The sequence below is a fragment of the Sminthopsis crassicaudata genome, chromosome 1 (genome assembly GCF_048593235.1).
Source record: "Sminthopsis crassicaudata isolate SCR6 chromosome 1, ASM4859323v1, whole genome shotgun sequence".
NCBI lineage: Eukaryota > Metazoa > Chordata > Mammalia > Dasyuromorphia > Dasyuridae > Sminthopsis > Sminthopsis crassicaudata.
In genome coordinates, this window is record NC_133617.1 from 711,714,681 (window position 1) to 711,741,356 (window position 26,676).

The 26,676-nt window shown below is 38.8% G+C and overlaps 1 protein-coding gene across 1 annotated transcript in view; it reads right to left on the reverse strand.

Annotated features, from left to right (window-relative positions):
- Nucleotides 1-1,480: 1,480 nt before the first annotated feature.
- The window catches only part of EDEM1 (ER degradation enhancing alpha-mannosidase like protein 1), a 34,043-nt gene continuing 8,847 nt past the window's right edge, over nucleotides 1,481-26,676 (reverse strand). The window contains exons 3-12 of the mRNA XM_074284036.1: nucleotides 23,863-23,966; nucleotides 19,863-20,034; nucleotides 17,998-18,181; nucleotides 16,804-16,978; nucleotides 15,415-15,535; nucleotides 12,676-12,846; nucleotides 9,462-9,535; nucleotides 8,724-8,820; nucleotides 6,162-6,365; nucleotides 1,481-5,586 (exon numbers count right to left, since the gene is read on the reverse strand). Of these exons, the coding sequence (XP_074140137.1) occupies nucleotides 5,497-5,586; nucleotides 6,162-6,365; nucleotides 8,724-8,820; nucleotides 9,462-9,535; nucleotides 12,676-12,846; nucleotides 15,415-15,535; nucleotides 16,804-16,978; nucleotides 17,998-18,181; nucleotides 19,863-20,034; nucleotides 23,863-23,966 (1,392 nt within the window). The 3' untranslated portion in view covers nucleotides 1,481-5,496. The remainder of the gene's footprint in view (nucleotides 5,587-6,161; nucleotides 6,366-8,723; nucleotides 8,821-9,461; nucleotides 9,536-12,675; nucleotides 12,847-15,414; nucleotides 15,536-16,803; nucleotides 16,979-17,997; nucleotides 18,182-19,862; nucleotides 20,035-23,862; nucleotides 23,967-26,676) is intronic.

Below are 26,676 nucleotides of genomic sequence, written 5' to 3' on the forward strand. Positions count from 1 at the left end.
AATCAGCTGTACCTAATGAAAGATCACTGGGAAATGAGTATGGATTGCTTGCATTTTTTTCTTCCCAGGTTATTTTTACCTTTCTAAATCCAATTTTTCTTGTGTAACAAGATAACCGTATAAATATGTACACATGTATTTAAGATATACTTTTACATGTTTAACATATATGAGACTGCCTGCCATCTAGGGGTGGGGGTGGTGGGAAGGAGGGGAAAATTTGCAACAGAAGTGTTTGCAAGGGTCAGTGTTGAAAAATTACCCATGCACATGTTGTCAATAAAAAGCTATAATAAAAAAAAAATAAAAATGGGAAGCAGTTCAAAAGTGCACAGGGTTGGGTGGCAGAGAGAGTATAAGTGCTGATATAGCCACATGACTTCAATGGGAGGCATGGCAGATTAGAAGCTGAGTCTGAAAGTCATCTGTCAGTCACTGCATCCTTATAGATGCATTTCCTCATTTGTTAGGTTGATGTACATCTTTAAGTCACTTCCCATTTCTAGGATCCTTCAATTATTCCTTGTCTTTATGGAATTGACTTATCTGAAACACAGCAAAGAGCTAGACTGAAAGTGCAATCTCTCACCACCTTGACATTTATGGGAACTAAGGTTCAGACACATTAACTTAAGGTCACACAAAATGTGAATCCACATTCTCTGACTCTTGATCTAACTTAGGGTACTTCTCACTGCAAAACTTAAGCTTGGGCCATTGATGCCAAGAAAAATAATCCAGCTATTCCCAGTGAATGGAAACCAGCAAGACTCCTGTTCTGGGTGGGATTATGAAGCCAAATTGTTTAAGGAGGTTAGTCTCTTTTACCCTATTCTGTATTTTAAACCTGTTTTCCTAGAAGAATCTGTCAATCTCTGAGTGATCAGGATCACTTCTTCTTTGCAGGAAACTAGGTCAGAATAATTGCAAACAGCTGAAAAGGACTGAACTCAATCATGAACAGGTGCCAGCCTCAATCTTCCTTCCCAATGAAGGGCCCCATTGGCAAGGAGTTAGTTGCAGGCTTGAAGAGCCAGGCTCATATTGCTCCAAGATCTAGTCAAATATCCTTGCTGAAGCAATGTGGTGTCAGGGACAAGGCGCCGGCCTTAGAATGTGCATCAGATGTTTGCTATCAGGCTCAGGCTCTGGCTTCTATTTGCCTCATCTGTAAAGTTGTGGTTGGATGTGGGACTTCTAAGGCCCCTTCCAGCTCTCTGTCCCCTTATCGCACAAAACTGTAAAGGAATTTGTTTACCCAGGACCAACACTGACAGAAACAGGGCCCCTAATTCAGGAGAATGTGGATGGAGGATCTTTGCCCTCGACTATCTCACTTCTATATTTTCGTTACTAGCATCTGGCATCAGTGCCTGGTACATAGGAGGCGCTTAGTAAATTACAGTCATTCTGACCCTACTTTTAACCCTAATTCCAACTTCAATGTCACATAAAGATATACATGCATACACACAAAAGATGACAACTTAAAAAAAATCTTTTAATGAAAATTGTAAAAATTCTAATAAATTTCAAAGAGCAAGATATTCTTCAGGATATTTATAAAAGAACATTTGGTCCTTTTACAAAACAAAAAAGCTCCCCTTTAATTTAAGCCCATTTCTTATTTACATAGATTAAACATATCATTTATAGTTGCAAATTATATTGCACATTAGAGTGAGAAGCACAACAGACCTGTTTATCCCAACAAGTCGCCCCAGCCGTTTTCAGTTCTCAGTTTTGCTTTTCTAATGCGTAATAAATTAAAATGTGCCCTATGTTTTGCTATTTAAAAAATAACACCTTCCAAAATCCTTCCTCCCCTCCTCCCCTCAAATCTTAAGAACCAAATGTTGAGGAATGAGGTTGAATTGGGAAGTGCCATGGCTACCTGACATTTGACCAAATTCACATTCATTTCAAGTGAGGTCACTATTCAAGGCCTGCTCCGCAGCCCCATTGGTGACCAGTGTATACCCAATTTGATCTCATCTCAGTTGGCTTGACTAAATGATCCTTTTACTTCTAGGAGGACCCTCAATTGTAAAGCAGAGGCACAATGGTGGGAAATAGAGGACTGGGGGCAGAGGAGAGATGATTATGGCAACCATGATGGGAGAGCTCCTTTGACCTAGCAGCAGACTTTCAAACCTTCAAATTAAAAAAATAAAAAACACACCCCTGGAATGTTTAAATGAAATAGATACAAGTCATCAAGATATGTGCACTCAAAGCACAAGGAAGACTTGACAATTAACCAGTAAACGGAGTTGGGATGATAGGCAAGGATACCTTACATTGCACCCCTCCCACATCCAACACTCATGGAGGAAAAAATCATATATTGGTTCTTTTAAGCTATGTACATTAAAGCATCCAAATTACTACTAAAACTTTCCTTCATATGGAACTGCATATATTTTTCTTTAATCATTAGGTTTGTATCATGTATGTTTTTGGATTGAGGAAGTTTTTCTTTTTTTTTTTTTTTTAAATAAAGAGAAGTCAGCTAAAGGTTTCAAACACCTACACCCTAAAGCACTGTCAAAACTAAGAGATGAAAGGAGGCCACTATTTTAAGCAGTTTGGAGCCAGATTGACAGCATGAGGCCCCCAGGCAATATCTAACATTTGGAAAGTTTGATGGCACCGAGGGAAAAATCTAAACATGCAATGAGACCTAATTGAAGGTCAGTGCACCTGCAAAGTTGGAAGACACCTTTAAAAAATAAAACTAAAATAATTTCCACCTTTTGGGGACCTGACTTTGGCCACGTGAGGTACAAGAACTGTGCACTATAATACTTTGGGAGAGAGAGCAGAAACACAAAACACTTACAGACAACCAAGTGACTAGAAGACATGACACCAGTATGGAAACCATTGGGTTATGTGTATCATGTGGTAGCCATCAGCCATCCATGCTCGCGATGGCCACTTCTGCAGAAATATTATGTGCCAGCATAATCAGCAGGGCCGCGTGGAGAAGATATACCACAGCATCGTCCTCTCTCAGGCCAAATCAGCAAGAAAATGCCATCTCTGGTAATGACTTTTCTTCTGAGAGCCACCTTTCACTGGTGACCCCATGAAGTAACTAGGTTAGCAACCATCACAGCAGCATTTCTACTCGCTTGAACTGCCACTGACCAAAGTAGAAAATGAAAGCTCACTTATATTGCCTCCTTTTTAAAAAGCCTTTAGAGATTTGATTCTGCCCTCCCTAATGACAAACCAAAAACCACCACAACTGGTGTGTTCCGAGATCAACATTTGGGCCTAAACACCTAGGGCTGGGTTTGGTTAAGGCTGGAGAATGAAGCCATTCACCAATCCGCAATAACACTCACACACAAAGGTGCAGTCTTGGGAACTCTTTCAGGATTGGAGCATTTAAGTCCCTGAGTTGCATAAATAGCTCAGCAGAGGAGATCATAATGTCAGGCATAGATTGTGACACCAGGAGAAGAAAGGAGGTGTTAGATAGGCTAGAGTGGTGAGAAAGGAAGAGATTCAGAAGGGAGGTCTGGAAGAGGATGTTACAGTGGCTGTCTCCCACTTTGTCATGGAAACTTGGGAAGCAGCAGGGACAACCCGGAGGAAGAGAAAGGTGGCTGTTCCAGTTCTTGCCCAGAGAAATCCACTGTCTGCTCTTCCTCAGTGCCATAAAGGTTTAACTTAAAGTTGGCTGGAGAAGGCAACATGTGGGAGGAAAGGTGAAAATGGAAGGCAGAGTATGGTGAGTCATGGGAAGACTTTTTTTTTTTTTTTTTTAAAGCAGAATATAATGAATGAAAGCTTGATCTACACAGCAAATAACTGCAGAAAGTAGTTCAGAACAGAGTAAGGCTTTTGAAAATTAACAGTAAAAAAAGAGCAAACCTTTTTTTGTTCTTGCTTTTTTTTTTTTTTTTTAAGTATGTCATTTATAGTAACAAAGGGTTTTAAAATGAGATGATGAGCTTCTGAACCATAGTATTAAAAATATACAAGAGTTGGGTTTTATATCTAATTAAGAAAACTTAAACACCTAAGACTTTTATAAAACTTGCAAAAAAAAAAAAAAAAATTTGAATGAAAAATTCCCCAGTTGGTTGATAAACATGAGGGCTTAGGTAACAATCTGTTTCCCTCTGGGAAAAAAAGATAAAGAAATTTTGAAGTGGGCAACAGTGACTAGGTAGAAAATACCAATGGTCCAGAACATGACCTCTGATGGCAACACTTTTCAGATCAGCTAGCAGAGTTTGTTTCTAGTTTGAGATCACTAATGACATTAACAAGAGGAGGTTTTCACTCCAAAAGTTAGTCTAGTTTCCTGGTTACTCCCTTCCCTGAAATAGAATGTTAAAGGTCCATACTATTTATTTCATCACCACCAAAAGCCGTTCCGAGGGAATAACAATCTATGTAGTCTTTCACTGTTTTATTCCTGCCCTCCCTGTTCTCTGGCAACATCATGAGATCCTAACACAAACTGAGCCTGCTAGAAAGTAGCAGCAGCTTAGATTTTCAGTGACCCATAACTGAGTCATCATAAGGCACTAACTGAAAACTTGGACAGGCAAAATGCCCAAACCACGTAAGAGTATCATCCTGGTCATTTTCTTTCCCCATTTCCATTCAATAAGTACTAGAGATGAAATTGAACAAGAAAAAAGAAAGAAAAGGGAAGATTTTTATAACCCAAACACAGTCAGGATAAAGAAGCATGGCCAGCAAGCGTGACAACAATTGAAGCACTTGAAATCATGAATAGCCTAGGAGGAGCACTGGGCAATTTTGCCTCACTGCAAAGTTCTGGGACTACAGAAGTTCTTCTGGAAAGTCCATGTTACATTTGATTTTAAAACAAGGCCTTTTCTTAGTTCCATGATGTGATCTTTCAGAAGCCATTTAGAATTCAGACATGGCAGTAATGATTAGTGAGGGTTACTAGGTATACTGGTGGCAAAAGATAGATTTTCTTTTCTTTAAAAATAAATGTAATCCCAAATCAAGGCAGACCATGGCTTACTGATGAGCTAGGAGACAGCCTCCCATCCCACAAGAGAAAATATTGCTGTTTCAAGAAGAGAAATGATTCCCAGTAAACCCTTCTGCAGAGGGATCTTAACCACAATCCCATTGTGAAGAGGTAGTGCCAATCCTACACCAGTGGCAGCCACTCTTCAATACTTGCCTTCCCAAGCAGTCTATAGTAAAATCAGAGTGGTCATTTCAGCTCTGCTCAGTGACTACAGTGTTCAGTAAAAGGATAATCTCTCAGCTACTCTTGATTTCAAATCTTAATAAAGAAATACAGGGGACCAATTTTGGTTGTGTTTTGAACTGGAGAGAATAATTAAAATATGCAAGAACAGAGAGCAAGTATGTTGCTGGTCGGACCTGCCACCATCTTCATTATTCAGGGCCAGACTTTTGTAGTCCTCCTTCCACTTCAGTTAGAAGACTGTATTTGTTTGTTTAAACATCACCACTCAAGGTGATAGTTCAAATCAAGCCAACCATCTGATCAATCTGTCTCATGTAGACACTCTTGAGGGGCAGAGAATACCTTCTCTCATCAGGAATACGATTGCACTAGAAGGAAAAGAAAGTTTGGGGGAAAATTAATTCTGAATTCCAAATCCTAGCCCACCAGTCCCTCAGGCAGCACGATTGGCTGTGTAATCTCACCCTTTGATACAAAGAAACTAAAGAAGAGATAGCTAATGTTTGCATAGATAGCATAAAATGACATCACAAAAAATGACCTGGAAGAGATTTTAAAGAACATTTAAATGCAATCCTTCCATTTTAAAAATAAGGAAACTAGGGTCAGAGAGGTCAGCTTACCTAGCTCATATAACTAATCAATGACACATATGGGAAGAGTAGCCGGTTCCTTGACTCCACAATAGAAACTGAGATGGCAATTTAATTTTCTCAAATGTTTCCTCAGTCCCCACCAGCTGGCTCTATACTGAAATCACATTTCAAGTCTCTTCCTTTTACCACCAGGACATTTACAAGGCTATCCAAAAGCTAGAAATTGTATATCAAAAGCACTTAAATAGTAATCACTTCTCTGTCCCTCCCTCCTCCAATCTTCTTAATAACTGTCCTCACCGGTATTTTTTCCACCTTCCAAACACATTCTTTTAAAAAATGCTTACATTTAGGCTTGAATTGATGACTTTTAAGTCCAAAGGTTTGGGTCTAGGCACATGTTTTTCTTCCTGATGCTCCTCTCCTCCTTCCGAAAAGGACTTTTTCCAGGGAGCATTCCGAAGATGTTTGTCCACAGACACAATATGTCCTTCAGTAGTAAACATGTATCTATTTCCAGACTGGTGCACTGGATTTTCTTCATCGAACAACTAGGGAGAGAAAGCAAAGGAACAGGATACAATCCTGAGGAAGAAAGCCAGGGTCCCCCAAGTGACTTAGGTGTGGACTTCCTCCTTCCACAATCAACATAAGGACAGGGAGCTTTCAGGAAAAGATGATAGCATAAACATATACCACTGAGAGTGTCTAGAGCACTAGTTTATTATTATTTACTGCAGAGGACAATCTGGAGTTGGTCACTCACAGGGAGAAGGCAGCAACATGATATGCTGGGTGATAGTGAGGACTTTATTGAAGATGATCAGCTTGACCAAGGGCAAGAGTCAAGTGATCTCAAATTCACCTCAAGTCCGAAAACACTTGTGCACTGAAGCACTGAAGAAGGTGCTGGGTGATCGTGGGACTCGGTTAATGGAGAAGACCTCACCCCCATCCCACCAAACACAAATACCTACAACAGCAGCCGGCTAACACTACAGTCTACACCACAGAGGTGGCAAAGCAAAGTGCCACATGTAGTTTGAGGGAGGAAAGGATAATTACTGCCCAATTTAGAAAGGAGCACAAGAAAGATGAATAAATGAGAAGACCTTTTAGAGAAGAAGACAGTCGAATTAATTTTTATACACAGGATGTGGAGCAAGGGCTCACAGTTAAGTTAAGAGGATGAAGAGGGAAGCAGTAAGATAGAAAGCAGGGAAAGGAAGTGGCCATTAAAGAGTCTAATGTTGATAAGTTGGCAGTTAAGGGCCAAAAAAGGGCTTTGAGCAAAGGAATAGCACGGGCAGATTAATGTACAAGGAATGCCCATCTGACAGCCAAGGGACAGAGCTATGACAGAGAAATGACAGGGCCAGGAAGGCTGATTAAGTGGCTGCTGCATTAGGCTAAGCAGGTGGTAATGACAGCTTTCATTCTGGTAGCAGCAGCAAGAAAAGATGGGGGGAGGGAATGCATGCAAGATGGAGTCTACATGATTATACAATGATTACAGAAGAAGGTGAGGTAAAGGGAAAAGTAACAAGCTGAGCAGTACAGTGACAAAAAAGACCACAAATAAGGACTAACAGGCTGAAGGGGAAAGATAAGCACGATAGTGGACATGTCCATAGGATATCCAGATAGAAAGTACGTCACTGAAGGGAGGGGCACAAAGCTCAGGCAATGGGTCCAATTTGGAAATCATTAAGTATCGAGTATTGCCGAGGGAAAGAAGGAAGGAAAAAAGTCACTGGTACACAATTTAGTATTGGAAGCCTATGGCTCAAACTGCTCAATTCAGACTATTTGAGACCCAAAGAAGGAAACAGCCTATCCAAGATCACACACCCCCAATCTATGTCTTTGGGACTTACTGGGGAATGTACACGTAGGTAACAGAATGGCAAATGAATACCAGAAGAAATAGGAGAAAGGAGGACCCATGAGAGAGCAGTCAGTGTCAAATGTTGTCAAAGGTTAATAAGGACGAAGACTAGGGGGCAGAGGATATTAGTACTGGGCAACTGGCAATCTCTGCAAAATGGATGGCAATGTAAAGCAGATTTTAAGATATAGAGGAAGAAAAGCATCAGGAAGAAAGCTCTTTTTCTAAGAACCTTAGCAGTGAAGAGGAAAACAGATGGGTAAGAGTGTGACAGAAAGGCCAACAGAAGACTAGAATTAGAGAACCCTTAGTATATTTGCAGGTATGAGAAGAATCCAATAAAGAACAAGTTTTTTTTAAAGTATTGAGAGGAAGAAGATTGCTAGAAAAAAGCATGTGCTCAAGGTATAGATAGAAGAAGAGCTCTGCTATTATAACCTATTTACCTCACTAAACTAATAAGAAACTAGAGCTCAGAAAGGATAAGCTATTTGTTCAAGATGATCAAGTTAATTTGTGGCAAAGCCAGAACAAGTACCAAGATTTCAAAATTTTTGGTCCAGTGAATTTAATTCACACGTGTGTATGTGTCTCTGTATGTGTGTGCGCATGCACGCGCACATGTGCACAAATCCTACCTCTGACTTTAACATTTGCTAGCTGTGTGACCCTGGCCAAGTTTCTTAAATGTTCCTCATCTGCAAAATGAGGATAATCACAATATCTTTTTCCCAGGATTGTTGTAAGGATAAAACGAGATAATATTTATAAAGCACTCTGCAAAATTTAAAGCACTATATAAATGCTAACTATTATTATGTTGTATATGTTGTGGGAGGGAAATAAGGGAAGAGGAAGAGTTATAGAATAGAAATATATCTGGATGAATGGATGGGCTGGGTTGTATGTCTTCAGTAAATTTAAAAAATGGGCCAAGAACCAAAGAAATGTTATGAACACTGATCTAAGATTTCTTGAAAATATTATCATTAAGCAAATGACTTATGAATGCAATACATACCAGATACAAGTATTTACAAGTCTCACTCAGAAAGAAACTTTCCATCCGGTCCTCTTTGGATTTGTCTATGACATGATGTAACGTAGCATAACCACATCTGCAAAAGAATTGTGCTTTCAACCAATCATTCTCTCTTCCTAGTAAGTAAAATAAACTTCCAAGATATAGTCTTCTAAGAGCCTAATATAACCAAAGTCCACATAGACAATCATGGGAGTTTAAATGCTCTCAATTCTTGTTTAGAAGGAGCAGTAAACATACTAATAGGCTCATTGAATGGCAATGAAATGCTCCGCAATACAAACATTTTTGGCCTCAAATCTTAACTGTAGTTACAAAAGATTTTTTTTTTAAGTCATCTAGAATTTGATTGAGGAATGGTAATTAGGCTGTAATTACAAGCAGGTTATAACTTGCAAAGTAGCTGCCAACAAGATGATGCTATTTATTGCAGTCAAACTAAAACTGGAGATTTTGTACTATGAGAATATGAGATATTTAATAAACATGTTAAAAAAGAAAAAATTGAAGCCTATCTTGCCCAAAGTCACAAACCTGGTCAATTCTGAAGCCTATCTTGGAACCCAAGTCTTCTAACAGTGTGCAGTACTCTTTCAAATATATCGTCTGTCTCCCCTTCTATTTCCAAATGCAATATAAAATAACATTTCATAGACCAACTTAAAATAGAGCCAAAAAGTGGCCAACAAAGAAAAATGAAGAAATTGTAAAACTTACTTGACTTTTGTGTACTTTTCCAGGCTCTGAAGTATATCCATTCCTACATGGAGATAAAAGGGATTTTTGGTTGCCTAAAAAGAAAAAAGAAAAAGGAATATAAACTAGCAAAAGAAATAGAAAAATCACCTCAAAACATGTATCAGGAAGCTATAGTATTAAGAAGGGTGGTACTAACGGTGATCAAAGAAAGTTAAGCACAGAGCAAAGTTAATGTTTTGGAGTACTTCAAGAATATGGAAGAAGTGGGGGAAACTTTTTTTTTTTTTAATATCACCATAACCAACATTTAGTCTCTTTTGTTTAAGCTTTCAATGGTTTCAGCATATCTTGCTCCAGGGTTCTTGACTTCACTTCTCTGAAGAACACACAATTGGAGCAAATTAAAAACACCAAAATGCACACCCATTCACCAGTATAGAGAAACCTCAGGATCTGAGCTTTCATTACCCTAAAAGTCAAATTCAGGTTCTACTTCTCTTTAAATAATTGGGAAAATTAAGAAGCTGAACAAATTAACACTTTTTGCTTCCATCTCTGACCTAGGTGCCACCCAAAAAAAAAGTATCTAGTCAAGCTCTGCTAAGAGCAGAAACCAGGCTTTTCCAGAAAGCTTAAAACTAGGTTCTCATCATAAGATGAGCTCATTGTAATCTCAACATTTCCTCCACAAAAAAGCTTCCTGAACACATCTGGTTGAATGCTTTCATCAACAAATACCATATTTATATCAAGGAACAAGCAATTATTTTTCTAGTCATTTAAGTTGTAAATCAAAGGTCCTTGAATTGAAATCAAAGGTCAAATATGGTGCCTCTCTCTGTCATTAAATCACACAGATCCAGAAATTGTAGCTAAAGAGTTTGAGAAATGCTGTTTTTAAAATGTCATGGATGTAATGGGAAATGATTGAAGTCTGAAAAAGTTAAGAACAGATGTGAGGAATTGGGTAAAACAAGGGATAGAACTATGGAGAGAAAATCTAAATGCTGGAAGGCAATAAAAATGATACAAAAGTGGAAATAAAAACAGACCAATGACAAGACTATCAGTTAAAAAATTATACCTTTACTTTTTGCTGATCACAGATGTTATTTTTTTAAAAATTTCAAAAAATTTAAGGGAATGGTGATCATTTTTTAAAATGAAGATTGCTTTTCTTTCTGTTAATAAATTGACACCCCAAACCAAAATACCAAACATTACCCTCTTCTCTTCCTCTCTTTTTCTTCCACCAGGGAAAAACATCTAAGATTCCACAAATGCTGCTGGCCTACCCTGAACCCGGCTTTTAGAACATGTGTATCCTCAGATATACATAAATGCAATACATTGAATTAAAATTGTAGCAAGGGATGACATATCGCTCTTAGTGACAAGTAACTTCAAAATGAACATTACATTTATCTTCACACAAGATTCCCTAGTCTACTTCAGAAGAGTTATAGGAGAGCATTTGTACAAAGAGAGGTACACTCACATACTGTTGGTAGAGCTCTTAAATAGTAAAACCATTTTAGAAAGTACTTTGAAATTATGCAAAGTGATTAAAATGCCTACACTTTTATTTATTTATTTATTTGTTTGTTTGTTTGTTTTGCTGAGGCAACTGGGGTTAAGTGACTTGCCCAGGGTCACATAGCAAAAAAATGCCTCTACTCTTTAACACAAAGATTCTACTGTGATACGTTTCCCACGGAGATAATTGATTAAAAAAAAAAAAAAAAAAAAAAAAGTATCCACATAAAACAAAATATTTATAGCAGGATTTTTTGTATTAGAAAAGAAATAGAAACTAACAGATGCCCACCAACTGGGGATGTAATAGAATATTACTGTCCTATAAGAAATGACAAATGTGATAAATACAGAAGCACATACTTAAAATGAATTGATGATGGGGGAAAGTAGACAGACAAAAAAAAAAAAAAAAACCCACAATGAATTACACCAATGCAAATTGGAAAAGACAACAATCATAAAACAATGTAAAATGAATGTTAGAGAATTACAAAGACTGGGCATTGCACCTAAAAAGAAATCAAAAGATTTCTTCTCTCATTACTTTGCAAATGTGGTATTACATTTTACATTGACATTACATGTACTCTGCACATTACTTTGCACCTCTATTATAGGTGTTTTCACATTTTTTAAATGTATTGGTTTTTCTTGCTGATTCTTTTTTCCCCTCTCTTTTCCTTTAAAAAAAAATTATATAAAATAATTCTGTGGGAGAGAGACAACAGGTTTGAAAGGGGAAATTTAGGTGATATTAAAAAAAAATTTCAATAACTTTTAAGGAAAAGATTTAAATGAAAACACTGCACAGGAATCCTCTAGGATTCAAGGATACAAGAAAGCTACAATTAGTTTTCTCTGAATACCTATCTCATGCTAGAACACAATAATGTTATTTTAATCTGCTTATTATCTGTTAAGGACCATGCCTAGGTAAAGGGGCAGCTCAGTTCTCCGAGAGCCTCCACAGCTATGAATCAGAAACTTGAAGGAATTGAAAAGCAACCTTTGCAGATGTTCCTTGTGTATTGGGAATGAAGTAAATTGGAGGCAAGAGGGAAGAGGAGAAAGGTCAGAGAACAGCAATTGCCTCTCAGTCTCTTTGTATCATCATCCTCCTCTCACATGAAGTGATCCACTCTACAGGTCTGAATTAGACCTCCAACAACCATCGGCAGGTGGCTCCAGTATTATAACAATTATCAATCAACAAATATTTACTGAGGGCCAAATTTCCATGTTAATTAACTATTTGGTGCTCAGTAAATACTTCTGGGTATATTTGTTTATTTTTATGATGTATTTATATGTATAAACACACATACAAGCAAACATATGGCAGATCTGTGAGAAGAGCTCTTTCCATCTATCCAGTTAAGCCCCAGAAAGTTACTTAAGACACATGAAAAAAGGTTCATTTCTTCAAGATCCAACAAATGTTTCAGAGGCTAGATCTGAACTAAGGTTTTCCAATTATAAGCCTAGCACTACATCATTTTATCCAATATAATACATCATTCTGATACTCTCTCTATGAATATCCACACACAAAGAATTCATATACATATATATATAAAATCATATATTATAAAATGACATATTACATAATCATTATATATAATATGTAATATTTATACACATGTCCCACCACAAATATATATTTTCTTATACACACATACACACACTTTCATACCTGGTAAAGGAGATAGGTCGACTCCACCAGCTCTGGCCTCAGAGGGTAAAAGAGGACATCCGGGGCCTGAAGTTGCCAGTTGTATCGCTCTGGAAGGGCACCATATCGCTTCCAGATGGCATAATAAAAGGCATGAAGGCAGATGGCATCTTCCACATCCCCTATTAATACCTAGAGAAAAGACTGAGAGATTATTTGATGGTCACTTCCCAAAAGATAAAGCTCTTTAATCTTATTCAACAGGAATGACTTTCTACTCTGTAAATTTTGCTGTAACTTATCTACAGACATAGCAGAAGACACATTGCCAACGAGGATGCTAGATTAGACATATGAATAAACAGAATTATTTGACCTATGCTTGCTCATTTCATTAAAGAGTTTCAAAGAGACCAAGAAGTTTTCAGAGGTTCTATAAATGGATGGAGAGGAACCCAATTGCCTGCTGCTGAAAGAATTCAAAAATTAAATCAGACCAACCTGTGGAGTAGTTTTGAGCCTATCTGAAGGTAAGAGCATTCACCATTGCAGGGAAGGGGTCATTTCAAATAAAGTCATACTGTGAGTGAGATTCACTCTTCTGAACCAATGATGAACTAAGAAGCCATCTGACTTCTCCACTCGGTTCTTCCCTAATGACAAATGGCTTTACTGCAGCCGACTCAGCCTGTCTCTGCAAAGCTGCCTCCTCTCAAGTCTCCCTGGAAGCTTAGATTGGGGCAATTTGGCTACAACAGCTTCCAAAGAGAGTATGTGAGAGACAGAGGCTTCTGCGTGCTTTAAAGAAAAACAGCCTTGGGTCTGCAGGTGATACATTGGATAGAGCACCAGCAATGAATTCAGGAGGACCAGAATTCAAATCTGGCCTCAGACACTTAACACTTTCTAGCTGTGGGACCCTGGGCAAGTCACTTCAGCCCAATTGCCTCAGAAAAAAAAAGAAAGAAAGAAAAGAAAAATAGCCTCAGCACATCATGACCAAAGACTTGCCTTTGAGAAATAACAACAGATGACTTGATCAAGAGCCAATGAAGGGACAAGGAAGCAACCTGGCCACACACTGCAAGTGAGGAACAATCGACTCATTACCCAAATACTGAACTGGACAGTAGGAAAGAAACCTGAGCAAGGCTTCTAGTAAGTGGAATGGATCCTCTAGGGAGGATCAGCAGAAAGAAGAGATAAGAATTGCTTATGATGATAACCAAGAAGGTCCAGGGTTGGCACCCCCACAACAAGGAGAGTGCTTGCTAGTGTTAACATAGCTATGATTTCATCTGTGAACAGAGCTCCCAACACCAATTAATGCAGGTTTGCACTGGCTCTAACTTGGGCTCAAGTCCTCTAGGGCACTTAGAGGTTCAGCAATGCATCCCTAGTGATAGTTGTGTTGGAATAAAACTGAACCCCAAGTCTCCCCAACTCAGTGCAGCTCCCAATCCACTATGCAATGGGTGAGATTAAAGTTCTAGTGCAAAGTGACAGGACAATGGGGACCATCTGTAAGTTTTGCCTTGGAAAATTAAGGATTGTAAACTAAAACCTACTTTAAAAGGAATTCACGGTTTTCAAGTAGAACAGCAACAAATATATGCATGGCACACAATAAGTGCATAATAAATGCTTTTTTAATTAATAGGTACTATTAGTCATAGAATCTCGAGCACTGAAATCATAGAAGCCAGACTGTCCACTCTACTGCCCAATAGAGGCCTCTTGGGCCTCCCCAGCAGGTACGTAACCGTCTCATCTCAGTTGACCACTCCCAGATAAAGTGCTTTAATTATCTGTGCTGATATCTTCTTGTCTTTACCATTCACCCATCATTTCTAATGATTCTGCCCACAAGTTAAAGTACTCTAAATATCTGAAGAATGATCATGCCTTTGGGAAATAAGTGACTATCCAGAGGTGAGCACTAGAAATTCAGTCTTCTGTGGAGACACTTCACAAGCTGGCCCAATCACATAATGTTTACACATCTGTGACGATATGACCAAAGATCTAGTAAATCTGATTATCCAGATCTCATTACCTTATATTCTGGAAATTCTCCTGTCTCCTCTCAATCCCTAAACACACTGAAAGGGAAAGGGAGAGAAAGAGAAAAGGAGAAAGAAAAAAAGGAAGTGAGGAAGGAAAAGCAAGCAAGCAAGCAAAATCAAAAAAACAAGAAAGAGAGAGAGAAAGAAAAAGCAAAAGCAAGAAAGCAACTATTTCTAAGCTCCCCAGATACCAAGTTGCACATACAAAATGTTAGCTTCCAAATCCTTGGTCATTGTAAGCCAATTTCTTCACAGACCCTAATTTAGAAAGGTCAAAGTCATCCACTGCATTCTATGCCATCACTAGTCATCTTGGACTTATGTTTTGCCACTGGACTTCAATGCATCTGGAGGAGTGAGGCCAATGACTTTCCACAATTCTGCTTGACTTGAATCCAATTCATTTGCAAATCAAGATGCCACCCTTATAATGTCCTTGGTCCCCTTTGAGAAAGAAGGACTAAAAGCAACACAATAGCTTCAGAACAGATCTGTGTTTATATTCCAGTACTGACATTCTCAGGCACAAGACATTGGATTAAAAAAAAAAAACAAACCAAAAACCTGACCAGAACCTAAACAATTCTCAGAGGTCATTTTCCTGGAGGCATCAAACCAATCCAAAGAAAGGAGCATTCATTACTCTAGACAGTGATATTTCTTTCTTTTCCAAGAAAGCTCAGCATAAACCCACCTGCAATCCAGGGAAGAAGGCCTGCAAAGAATCGATCCATGTATTCATCAGCTGCCCACTGAACATGTTCACATTCACATAGAGGGGAGGGTCTCCTTCACCTTCATTACAAGCTTCCCGGCTACAAGAAGAAACAAAACAGACAGGGCTTTGGTAGGCCATGCCATTTCTGAAGGGGAGACACTGTCTAACAGTTAATTTACCTACTGTTTTCCTTTCCAAAAAAAAAAAAAATACCCTTTCATAACTGGCTATTATGATCACTTTTTCTAGAAAAAGAAATCCAGTCCAATGCAAATGCAAATTGGGCTTCACCCATGGAGGCTGGGTTACTGCAGTCCTCCTAAGGCAGGTTCTCTTTCTAGCTCCAGGTCTACCATGAATTGGATGAACTTGGATGATCTGGAATCAAGACAGATTCTCTGAATTTTAGATCCCTCAACTCTAAAGATTCTAGAATTGAAGGAGGACCTAACCCATGTGTCCAATAAACATTTACCGAGTCAAATGGAATAATTCATGCTCCATGGCTTGGACCCAAAGAATATGCTCTGGGAGCAGTGTGGTATACTAGACTGGAATCAGAAAACCTGGGTTGTGGTTCAGAGGTTCCTGAACAAATTAACTCTGTGACCTTGAGAAAATAATTCCACATCTTTTAAGCCTCTTAATTTCTTGACCTGTAAAAATAAAGGGAAGGTGGACTATATCATCACCAAAAACTCTTTTCTATGATTCTGTGACTGCAGAAGCAAAGTTCAAATTTGTTTCCATTCCTATAAACAAAAATTACCATTCTTAGTAGGTCACAGTATCATATCCTTCCTACAAATAAAATGATGTAAGAGGGAAGTCCTACAATAACCAAGGTAAATGCATTAGGAGCTCAAGAAAAACTTCAGGCACCACACAGCAGAATGTGGAGTCAGCCACAGTACAGACAAAATGATACAAGTGGGCCAAGGAGAATGACTCAAGGAAGAAAGTCATTACATCATGGAGAAGGAAAGGGAAAGGCAATAAGCATTTATACAGCACCTACTATGTGCCAGGAACTATACTAATAAGCACTTTACAAATATTACAAGTCAATTAAATCCTCCACAGCAATAATCTCCCAAAATGCTGGACCCATGTAACTGGTAATAAACGGTTTTGTAGTACCGAAAGGGAAAATGTGATCGATCACCTAGATGGAGAAAGGAAGTAGAGGAGGGGGGGAGGAAGAAGATGAGCAAACTGGAAGGGGGTGAGCAAGAAGAGAAACACGAAGAAAAGGGGTTGAAGAAGGGGAAAAAGGCAAACAACTTGAGATCTACAAAGTAATTCCAAAACGCCTCAAATTTGCTTTTGCAAAGGCCAAAAGAAATGGGCATTAGATAAACCTACCCTCTTCTTAAATAGCTCTGAATACTCCGATAGGCAGCATTAAACATCTCTAGGTCATCATTTTCTCCAAAGAGAATGTAAGATTTCAAGAGGTATTCATAGAAGGAATCCAACCCAGCACCGAGGCCACTCTGCTTTCCAACCCAGTGGCCTGTTTGGATGTTCACAACATTCCCTGAGGAAATACACAACATAGGACATTTCAAGGTTCCGTTATCAAGCTTTTCTACTGCTCAACTACACATTGTTATCTGACTTACTGGAAATAACCCCACTTTGCAGCCAGTGAGAGAAGAGGGAAAACCTTGACTGTTAAAACTTAACTCAGTATGTCATAGGGAAACGAACGCTAAAATTGGAATAAAGAAGTTTAAACTCTAGCTCTGCTATTTGTGTGATGTTGGGCAAGTCCAATTTCTCTAGACCTCAAATTCTTTATCTATAAAATGAGTCAGACCAGATGACCTTGGAGATCCATTCCAATTTTAAACCTAGATCCTAAATCCCCTATGAAGTACAACCCTAATTCTCAATTCTTCAGAACAAAAGAAAGATACCAGGTCATCTATCACATTACGTCACATCAATATGTATAATTACAACTGGGGTAATGTGACTATTATGAGGCACAAGAGGTAACTCACTTTTTTTTCAATCATTAGCTATGGTTAACAAATATTCAGGTCAAAGATGACAGATACTATACATCTGAGAAATATTTTACAAAGCAAAGCATAACATTAGAAACTAAACCCATTTCAAAATTTTATCCTTAAGTCTTAGAATATAAGACACACACACACACACACACACACACACACACACACACACACACACACACACACACCTTCAAATTTAATTTAGTTTTGTGCCCGAGGTTTGGGTTTTTCCCCAGAGGAAGACACCCTGGCCACCACCAGTATATGTTTAAAACCTAATTTTGGACACGCAGAAAATTCCTTCAGAGGCACTTCTTTTTATAGTGCCCTCATTTATGAGTTATTATGATTTACTTTTTAAAGAGAACATGCAAGAGTGACATCAATTCAGAAGAGAGTTCTGACAGATCTCTTGGCGATACTCAAGGCAAAAGTTTAAGGGAAAAGGAACCAGATGGGAATCTGAAAGGATTCTTACTCCCCAGAGAAGGGGGAGATTAAAGGCAGAAAAGGGAAGGAGGAGCAATAACCGCACCTAAGAGCCCGGTGTCATTGCTGCGCAGATTCCAAAGGGCCTTCACTGCTCGCCTTGCCACCCACTCAAATGTCGAGTCCCCCAGCAGGCGGCTAAGAATCCCAAACTCCACCAGCAAGGAGCCAGCTCCAGCAGTACAAGTTTCATTATTGCTGTCAGGGGGAACACCGCTCTTGAGATTCACCTGGAGACAGAACAGCACAGGGGCTGGGTGGGCAAGCCAACTCAACAAGATTGTGAAGAGTGTGATAGAAAATTACTAGAAAGCCTCGACTCCTGATCCACTGAGCTATGTGTCCCTAGTATCCACCTGTAAGACCTCCTGAAACTGCAATCTCTGCAAACTAAGCTCTTCTGAACAAGATCAGAACCCACACTGAAATATTCAGTTTTTAAGAAACCATGAACTTTTTGTCCTTTGTAGGATTTACATGCCCCCGGCAGCCACCTGCATCTTGTACCCAGTTCTGGTAAATCAATACTATTTTGCATAAAGGAATATTCTTGGTATATATTCTTAGTTCTACTGGAAAGCACCCTCTCTGCAGGTGATTGAGCCCCTCTAGCCACAACAAGTATAAGCCCCCTGGATATCATGGACATCCCAGAAAAAGGGATGGCTTAGCATCACACATGACTACACCCCGTTCTTTGTGAGTATGACCAGGCAACTTTGGCTATTTCTGTTCTTGCTGCTTATTTTGCTGAAGTTGCTGGCTGTGCTCAGACCCTAGCCTTAGGTCTCCTTCTTCTTCCCTAGACTTCCGCCTTATTGATAAATTACTTGCTAAAGCAGCCTTACATTTCATGAGAATCCTGAACCTTTCCAAACTTTTCCCAAAATACTTGCTTACGGCTCTGGGTCAAAAGAGTGTCACTAGGAACATGTTCAAGCACAATCAACATTTTTGTGACCCAGGGAAAGGCCCCAAAAAGATAGCTAATGAGAAATCTAGATGTCTATATCATTAATGAGGGTCTATGTCATTAAACAGGGGACCAATTCAGTGTCACTGGCTATGCCACATCACTGCAGACCTGGTGGATTTCCATAGTTATAAGAGATTCTGAGCACAAAAGTGCCAGGAGACAGCCATCACCAGCCAGACTCCAGGCTCTGGCAATTCTCATCGATACCCAAGGGCAGGGGTTCTCAAGCTACGGCCCTGAGGGCCAGATGCAGCTTGCTGGGTTATGGCAAATGGGCTGAGTGGTGGAGATAGAGTGCTGAGCTATTGTTTTTTATTATAGTTCAGCCCTCCAACAGTCTGAGGGACAGTGAACTAGCCCCCTATTTAAAAAATTTGAGGACCACTACCCAAGGGTTTGATTTGCTCTCTAGAGGAAGCAGCTCAGAGCTGGAATGCAAAAAGGCCAGTTTAAATCAGCAACAGGGCAATGTGCAAGCCACAGCTGAAAGAAACTACCCTTAAGGCCTTAGTTTCCACATTTGTAAGCAGAGAAAATCTGATCAGAAGGCTTCTAACTTCAGCTTTAAACCTATAATCTGTTGAATTCACTCAGCAACTTTTATGTAGAATCTAGTGTATGTAGGGTTATGTTAGGAGAGTCTAGAACAAATAAGAGACTGAAATGGAGATTCCCTGCGTCAGGAGACTGATTATCCAGTGAATGCTACACAGTCACATGAAACGACTAAAGGACATTCACAGGGCAATGCAAATTTAAACTATAGCATCTGAAGAGAAAAAGTCCCAGATCTATTACTCCAAAACTACCCTTTTTTTTAGTCTGCTCTCCCCATCTCCTCCCTCCTCCCCATCTCCCCAAAAAAGGTTTCAAAGAGTAGAAAGAATGTTTCATTACATAGGCAATCTTTAGACAATGCAAACAGGTTCACCTACCCGAGGATAAGGAATTCCAGTTTTTGTATTTTCAAAGGCAGGAAGCAATCTCAATGCCAGATCCCGAGCCATATGCAACAATTCATTATCATAATCCTTAATTGTCATGTTACCAAAGGGTTGTTTAGAGTCAGTTATTATTCTATGGGCAGAAAGGAGACTTCCGAGGACCCTATTGTGAATAAGGAAAAAAAAAAAAAAAAAAAAGAAATTCTCATGTTATACATGTAAATATATTTATCCCAAAAGAATTAGATCTTAGTTCCATCCTCTGTAAAATAAAGTGGTTAGAAGGTTGAGATTTATACTCCCATGGTGAAATCTGTGATCAGACTCAGAATAGCAGAAGACTGTATATTTTTACAGAATAACTGCAGAATATCATCTGGAGCCAGAGGAATGCACTTGGCCACCATCTCTGGACATCCACTTCAGTCCTAATGAGACACAATAATGGTCTGTGTCACCCAAATGGAGAACAGCTATTTTACAGGAAGATCACTCAAAGGATACAAGGTACCTTTATAATCCTGATTATTTAAATAAATGAGATTGACCCACTTATGGATTCCAATTATTTCCTGGACCAAACAACAAGCATCCCAGACACTGTTCTAGGGACTAGAATTACAAATATAAAGAATGAAACAATCTCTGCTCACAAGGAGCTTACAATCTAACATTCTTAAATATATAGAGAATAAATAGAAACAAATACAAGTAAGCATAGAGAAGAGGGGAGAAGGTGTATCCAGAAAGACTTCACTTATGAGGTTGTAACTTGAGCAAAGTCTTAAAAGAAAAGAGATTCTATCAGAAGTGAGAGGGGAGGACATTCTAGGCATGAAATGTACATGGGAGTAGAATACTGTATCTAAGAATAGAGAAGTCAGTTTGGCTGGAGTAGGGGAAAGGAAATAATGTCTAATGAAACAAGAAACCCAGGATATAAAGAGGCTGTTAAAGGTTCCTAAAGTCAAAAAGAGGAATTTACATTTAAGCTAGGAAGAAAAAGATCCACCAGAGTAGAAAATAGGGAGGGGAATGGTCAGATCCAGGCAACGAGGTGAAAGACAAGCTGACAGAATCAGGGAAGGACCTGAGGCAGGAAAACCCATTGGAGGGCTATTGCCACAATCTGGATGAGTCATGGTGATGGTCTGGCGCTGCTGTGCGAGTACAGAGAAGGGATCAGAGGGAAGAGGCTTGTAAAAGCAGGAATGACAAGATCTGATAACTGACTGTGTATGCAGCAGAGTAAGAAGCCAAGGACAAATGCTAAGGTTAGAAACCTGGAAGACTGGAAGGATGGTGGCTCCTTGACAGAAACTGAGAAGTTTGGAAAATGAGATGGTTTAGGGAGAAAGTCAATGAGTTTGGTTTTAAACATGTTGAGTTTAAAATGTTTTTGGGAAGTCCAGTTTGGAATGTTTTGACGTTTGGAATTTTTGATGAAGGCTTGAAGATCAGAGGAGAGACAGGCTAGATCTACTTTAGCGGACTGAATCTGCTACATAGAGAAGACATCAAACTCAAGGGAGCTGATGATATTATGATGTGCAAAAGTATGGCAGGAGAAGAGTGAGTGAAGAGAAGAAGGGCAAGATACGGAAGAACCACCAGCAAAGAAGACAAAGCCACATAAGTAGGAAAAGAACCAGGAGTGAATAGTGTGATAAAGTTCTAAAGCTGAGATGCTTTCAAGAAGAGGATTATTAATACTGTCAAATGTAGCACCTAGGTCAAGCAGAATGAAGACTTGGAAAACAAAAAAGTCATTTCAGTTGAATTTAGAAGTTGGGAGCCAGATTCCCAAGGGCTATTGAGGAATAAATGAGAGAAGTGGAGGCCATGAGTGCCAATGGCTTTCTACCTAGAAATTTGATAAGGAAAATGAGGAAAGAGAGAGGACAATAACTATTCTCTAAAAGCGATAGTTAAGATTTTTAAGGACTAGTGAAGATTTTTCAAGTTGGGTGAAGACCTGGGGAGGTATGAAGGCCAGGGATGATTAACTCACAGGTAAGGAGGAAGAAAGGTCAGAGTAGATACCATTAGAAGGAAGAGAAGACTTGGAATAGCTTGAAGGAGGTGAGATAGGAAATCAATTAAGGAAGAATAAAAGGATTACCTTGCTGCAGCTGCAGTGAGGGCTCAGATGAAGCTGAGTAGCATTAATTAATAATGTACCTAAGTTGGCACAAGTGTGAAATTTCCTCCAGCTCTCTTCCCTAGTGTATTACAAGTAGGAGGAGAGGAAGTAGATGAGTTCTATGGCAAAGGATGAGCAGCAACAGGACAAGGAGTCAATAAGACAGGAGCAGAGAGATCTGGGAAATGATGACAGTATGCAACTGGAAAGGTTAACAAGGGGAGAATGACAAGGCGGGGGAGGAAGGGAAAGAAGTGAAAGTGAATTCTGAGCAGGAGGGGGGGGGGTAACCAGATGAACTGGGAGAAGAGGGAGTGGAGGCTTAAGGAAAGAGAAAAGGACAGCCAGAGGCAAAGGAAGGTTGGAGGTCTTGATAAAGGAAATGAAGGACACTTCTGAGCAAGGCTGAGACCCAAGCGATGACCACCCCACCCCCCACAAGCATACAGAGAAGAACTGTAGGATTGAGAGGGTCCTGAGGATTAAGGAGAATGAGAAAGCAGGATATCAGATGAATCTGAGGGAACATTAATGAATGTCAAAGTTCCCCCAAAAAAGGAAAGAAATAGTAGAGGATAATAATCTTTTTTTAATTAAAAAAAAAAAAAAAAAAAAAAAAACTCCTAATGGAGCAATAAAAATTTATCTTCCTTGAAGTGCTAACATATTTCCTCAAAAATTAAGCTCCTCTTCTTTGGAAGGATTTAAGTATCCAAGAAAAATAGAATTATGTGGCCAATTTAGAAAAAAATAGTCTCCATCACCCAGGGCCCACCTAGGTGGCTAGGTTTGGCTGATAAACAGTCAATATCCCCTTTACCACTGGGGCCTAGTGGCCATTAAAAAGGAAGGGATGAGGAAGGGGAGACAGAGAGGTCAGGGAGAAGAAATGAAAAAGAGATTTCTGAGATAGGCGTTTTCAAAGTTAACTGGCCAGTTAGCCAGTAGCCCAGTGATTTTTCAGAATGGGTCTTCCTATGAATAAAATAATGAAAAGGGTACTTTAACTTAAAAAATAACAACTTGACAAATAGTACAACATACAAGGAAAAGCAAGTCCAGAGCCTACAGTACTCCTTAAAGATAAAGAAGGCAATGAATAATCAGAGGGGTTCCCCTTCTCTCAGGCTCAAAAACGCTAGGGCTCAAAAGGCCGAGCGGGCCGGGGGCCAGTCAGAGCTCTGAGGCAACAACAGATGTGTCATTTCGCCTCTGTCAAAATTCAGTTTCCTTAACTATGAAGTGGGGATTTTAATACTTGTCTACTATCCAGGGATGTCATAAAGAAATGTCTTTGTAAGCCTTAAAGCACCAGAAAAATGAGCTATTATCACAAAAGGAGAATAAACTTGGTCATCAAGAGAAGCAATCTAAATCTGGCAATTCTTCAATGAAATAAACATTTGTCCTTAAGAAAACGAAAAAAACATTCTTCTTATTCCATATTTAGTTACTTTGAAACTTATGTTTACCATTTGTCTAAGTTATATGAACTTCTGTCACTTCAAAATGAGCACCTAAGTGACCCAGTGGTTATAGCATTGGGCCTAGAATCAGGAAGCCAAATCCAGCCTCAGACACAATAATCCTGGGCAAGTCACTTACTTGCTATTTGCCTCAGTTTTCCCAACTGTGAAATGGGGAAAATAATAGTACCTACTTCTCAGGGTTGCTGTGAAAAATCAAATGAGAGAATATTTGTAAATGTGCTTAGCACAGTGCCTAACACACAACAGGCACTTTATAAATGCTTATTTCTTGCCCCTTCCCATCCCCCACTTCACAACTGGGGGCACTTTTCATTCTACACACAAAAAAATTTCCTCAGTCAATCTTGTTTGTGATTACCTGATTGTGGCCTCAAAGACTTGGACTGTGGAGTCTTTGTCAAATGAAACTGTGTTGATCACTAATTTCACTGCCTTCTGGAACTCTGATGAATTTCCCATTATCTTGAAAGAGGAACATAAAACATTAAAACCGCTTAAAATGAAATGGAGGCTGCAGATGTTTTAGACAGTTGGGCTACTCCCACATATGCATCTGGATGTGGTGTTGCAATCCACCCAGACAAAAACAAGAAGCTGAAAACTGCAAAAGTCCCAGTTATGTAATGTGCTCTATCAGGGAATAAATTCATCTTCTTGGGGAACCCAAGCCCTTTTTCCAAAAGACAAAGGTACAAAATTACTCTCCCTTTCCACCCAACCATCCCCTCCTACTCAAGATCAGTTCCAATAAAAATGCATGGCAAATTGAGTCTACAAAAAACAAATAAACAAAACAAAAATCTTGCTCTTTTCTCCATAAATTCATTTATGAGCTTTGTCTACAGGCCAAATATCTAGTTGATGATTTCAGAACTACATCATCTCAAAGAATGGATGAGTTGTTTGTTTTTTAACTTTTTATCAAGACATAGACATCACGTCACTTCAGTGTTTTATGTTGTTTGGAGTTTATTTGTTTGGTTGGGGGGTTTGTGTACCAATCAAAATACTTCATTCCTTTTCTTAAAGAGTAATCTATGACAGTCATTTCAAGTTGGTATAGGATGAATGGAAACTAATTCACTTTATCAACAATTTTTTTTTTCAAATCTGGAATCTGAGAGGATAATGGGAAGAGCAGTGGTACGGCGGAGGGCTTGGATTCAACTCTTAGCTGGAGAATGTGGAATAAATCACTTAGCCTTTATTTTTGTTTCCTCATCTGTAACATGTGAATGATGATACTTGTGTTAGCGACCATGTGGGTTATGATGAGACAAGTACTTTGAAAATCCTAAAGCCCACAGGTTATAAACTTTAAAATGTCATCTAAGAATTGTTATCATTGTTGTTATTATTTTGTATCACTGCCTACTTCTAACTCAAGACAACCATCTTCTCCCCCATAAACTTTTCCTTTGACCTAAGCCATGAAAGTGACTATTCTTTACTCAGATTCTGTTCCTGCAGTAGTGTCAAACAGCTTTAATAAACCACATCACTGCTTTGGTCCATTCTCCCAGAAAATCAGGAATTATCTAGAAGACAGCTGGCATCAGAACCCAGAATCTCCCAATGCTTGACTGCTTTCCTCTTTTTAAAGACTGTGCAGCATGCTGAAGGGTGCAGCAACATTCAGAGGAATGCTCAAGACTCATTTGTGACATTACTATGACATAATGGTTACAAGACTTTAACACACTATGGATGAAGATCACCCCAACAGTGAAACTGCAAAATAAGTATCATTTTAAACATTCAAAGTCCCTATGTTCTACAAAGAAAACCATCTAAAAAAGTCATTGATTTCTTTTTTAAAAGGAATAACTTTTGCAAGCAGATGCAGATTGCTGCAAGTATGAAGAATCTTAGCAAAAGGACTCAAATTCAAAATTGCTCATCTAGAAAAGTCATTATCCCAGGAGGTTCTGAGTGGCATCTGCTCTATAAATCACCTCTCAGATAGTTCAAATCACATGAAAATGAAGACCAAAGGAAGTCACAAGGGACTAAAAACAAGAAGCCTTTGAATATTTTTTTGGGAGAGAGGGGAGAGGAGGTTCCGTAAGTTTAAATATATAATTTACATATTTATATAATATAACAATATACATAATGCATCTATATAACTAAAACATAATATATTGTTATAATACAATACAATATAATAATATGATAAACATATAATTTAAATATATTTAAAAATATATTTCCTAGACTTAATTGATGCTAAGTGAAGTGAATAGAACCAAGAGAATATTGCACACAGCAAAACAAGATGGACTTGGCTCTTTTCAACAATGAGGTGATTCAAGGCAATTCCAATAGACTTAGGATAGAAAACACCATCTGCATCCAGAGAGAGAACTATGGAGACTGAATGCGGATCAAAGCATAGTATTTTCATCTTTTTTGTTGTTCATTTGCTTTTTTTTCCCCTCTTTTCTCAAGGTTTTTTTTTTTTTTCTTTTGATCTGATTATTCTCATGCAGCATGACAAACATGGAAATATGTTTAGAAGAATTGCACATGTTTAACTATATTGAATTGCTTGTTGTCTAGGGGAGAGGGGAGGGAGGGAGAAAATATAGAATACAAGATTTTGCAAAGATGAATCTTGAAAACCATCACACTAATACAATTACAAATTTTTACAGATTACTAGAAAAAGAAAATAGAAAAAAGTATATATTTCCTTCTTCCTTTCCCTCCATAATCCTAAGATTTGTATATGAATAGCTAGCATTTATAAAGCACCTACTATGTGTCAGATATTGTAATAAGCACTTAACAAATATCTTTCCATTACATCCTAACAACAACCCCAGAAAGTAGGCACTATTATCATTCATACCTTACAGCAGAGGAAACTGAGGTCAACAAAGATTAAGGACTTGCCCAGGATGACAGTCAGTAGGTGTCTAAAATGGGTTTTGAACTCAAGTTTTCCTGACTCCAGGCCTTAGCACTGTATTTACTGCACTACTTAAATGCCTCAAATCAATCATTCTCCATGGCTAGAGGCACAAATAATAGAGTTCTAGACCCAGAGTTAGGAAGGCTCATCATCCTAGGTTCAAATCTGGCCTCAGACATTACTAGGTGTGTGACTTTAGACAAATCATTTTATCCTGTTTGCCTCTGTTTTTTATCTGTAAAATGGAGAAGGAAA